The sequence below is a fragment of the Anoplophora glabripennis genome, unplaced genomic scaffold (assembly GCF_000390285.2).
Source record: "Anoplophora glabripennis isolate ALB-LARVAE unplaced genomic scaffold, Agla_2.0 scaffold206, whole genome shotgun sequence".
Classification (NCBI taxonomy): Eukaryota; Metazoa; Arthropoda; class Insecta; order Coleoptera; family Cerambycidae; genus Anoplophora; species Anoplophora glabripennis.
The window spans coordinates 385,638-387,244 of record NW_019416733.1 but is presented as its reverse complement, the minus strand read 5'-3'; the positions used below and the strand labels follow the sequence as shown (position 1 = coordinate 387,244).

General features: G+C 36.2%; 1 protein-coding gene across 1 annotated transcript in view; it reads left to right on the top strand.

Moving 5' to 3' along the window:
• Window positions 1-1,607, top strand: part of LOC108904689 (integrator complex subunit 8) — a 10,520-nt gene that overhangs the window by 7,016 nt on the left and 1,897 nt on the right. Inside the window, exons 9-11 of the mRNA XM_018707331.1 lie at window positions 309-557; window positions 708-933; window positions 989-1,107. Of these exons, the coding sequence (XP_018562847.1) occupies window positions 309-557; window positions 708-933; window positions 989-1,107 (594 nt within the window). The remainder of the gene's footprint in view (window positions 1-308; window positions 558-707; window positions 934-988; window positions 1,108-1,607) is intronic.

Below are 1,607 nucleotides of genomic sequence, written 5' to 3'. Positions count from 1 at the left end.
TGACCTCTACAAAAGTTGTAGATTTTTGCATGATCTACAACTTTTGTATTAGATACTTTTTGTTTGACGTCAAATTTCGCCAGAAATCCCAATGATACAATTTTTCATAACTTTTCAACCCCCCAAATCAACCCTCCGCCGCCCCTGCTCACGCATTTATTTTTTTTTCGTTTATTATAAGCCCCTTTACCATTTCCACTTATGAAAGTCCAGGTAACAATTTTCTTTTTTTTTCCCCTCTAAATGAGTTATTTTGATCGGTCTATATATTACATTATAATGACCGTTTCCCTTGCAAATAATTTTAGGTATAGACAAACACGCTCTAGCAAACGCCTGCGAAGTGTGCCTCCAGACGAACGACACTGTTCTACCGAGAACGGAAATAGTCGAACAGTGTGCAGTTTTCTTACTAAATTTGGGAAGATGGGACTTTCTGATAAATCACGAAAAGAGGAGGACCACCTTCGAAATTACATCTGCGATAGCTTTGGCATGCCAGGACATAGTTAAGCAGAAAGGAAATAAGAAACTGTCCAAAAACTTGTGGGATACTGGTGAGGAATTATTTTCTTTTAACATTCACATGTTGGTGAGATATAACCTACAAAGTAACTGTCATGTTACTCAATGCCTATTGGCAGAGAGTGACCTGCTAATGGCACCCACATTCAAAATATAGATAAACAATAAATATCCACTTCTAGTGCTGCCGGTGTTTGCTACGTCTCAGACAAAACGTAACAATTCGGGTTACCACGACATGTCCAACTTTAAAAGTAACCTGATGTCCATATTTTATAAACTGAAGGACTCGTGGTGTTTAGCAGTGGTGATATCCCTGCTGACGAAACTGTTCAACGTACTTAAGGACGAAGCTAGCATAGAACTCCAAGTCGATTACTCCAATCTGTGGCCGGCGGTCGTTAGCAAGTACGCGTTATTTCAAATAAATATGTTCATAAAATAAATTCGTGTGTTTTTGCAGCGCTAATTCTTACAATGCTGTCGCAGTTTGTGAATTATTGTCTGAAATTGTTACCCAGGCCCTCAAGGATTACCCCACAAACGTTTCGTGGCTCAGGCTGATGGGTGACATCAATTTTGGTAAGTTTTTCTTTTTTTGTAAATAATCAGTTTAGCTTTTAGTCTATTTGTTTGCATGTTTTACAGGAATGCATTAATACACCAGGAAAATTAGCGAAAATAAAAGAGAAACTCGAAAAAAGTCCTATCTGCGAAATTATTGTAAAATTCTCTAAAGGAATATATAATACAAGACATCTCTCGTCTCGTGAGTCAAAAACTTTTATTAGCTAACTTTTCTATTTAAACAAATAAGTCAGGAAAAAAGTGTTTTCACTTTGCAGGGAAAACCATCAATTTTAGCGAAAAGTGACTCTCAGACAGCTTGTAGGGAGTAAAATTATCTACTTGTTAAATTAAAATCGGTTAATAAACAAAAAAGTTATTGCAAAAAAACAAGAAAAGTGCCCATTTCTTCATTTGTTTATAACTATCGCATTTATTGTTAAAATTTTATAAAACCTATGACAAGTTGAGGGTTTTGTCATACTTTAAAAGTGTGCCAAAAGTGGGCGCTGTAG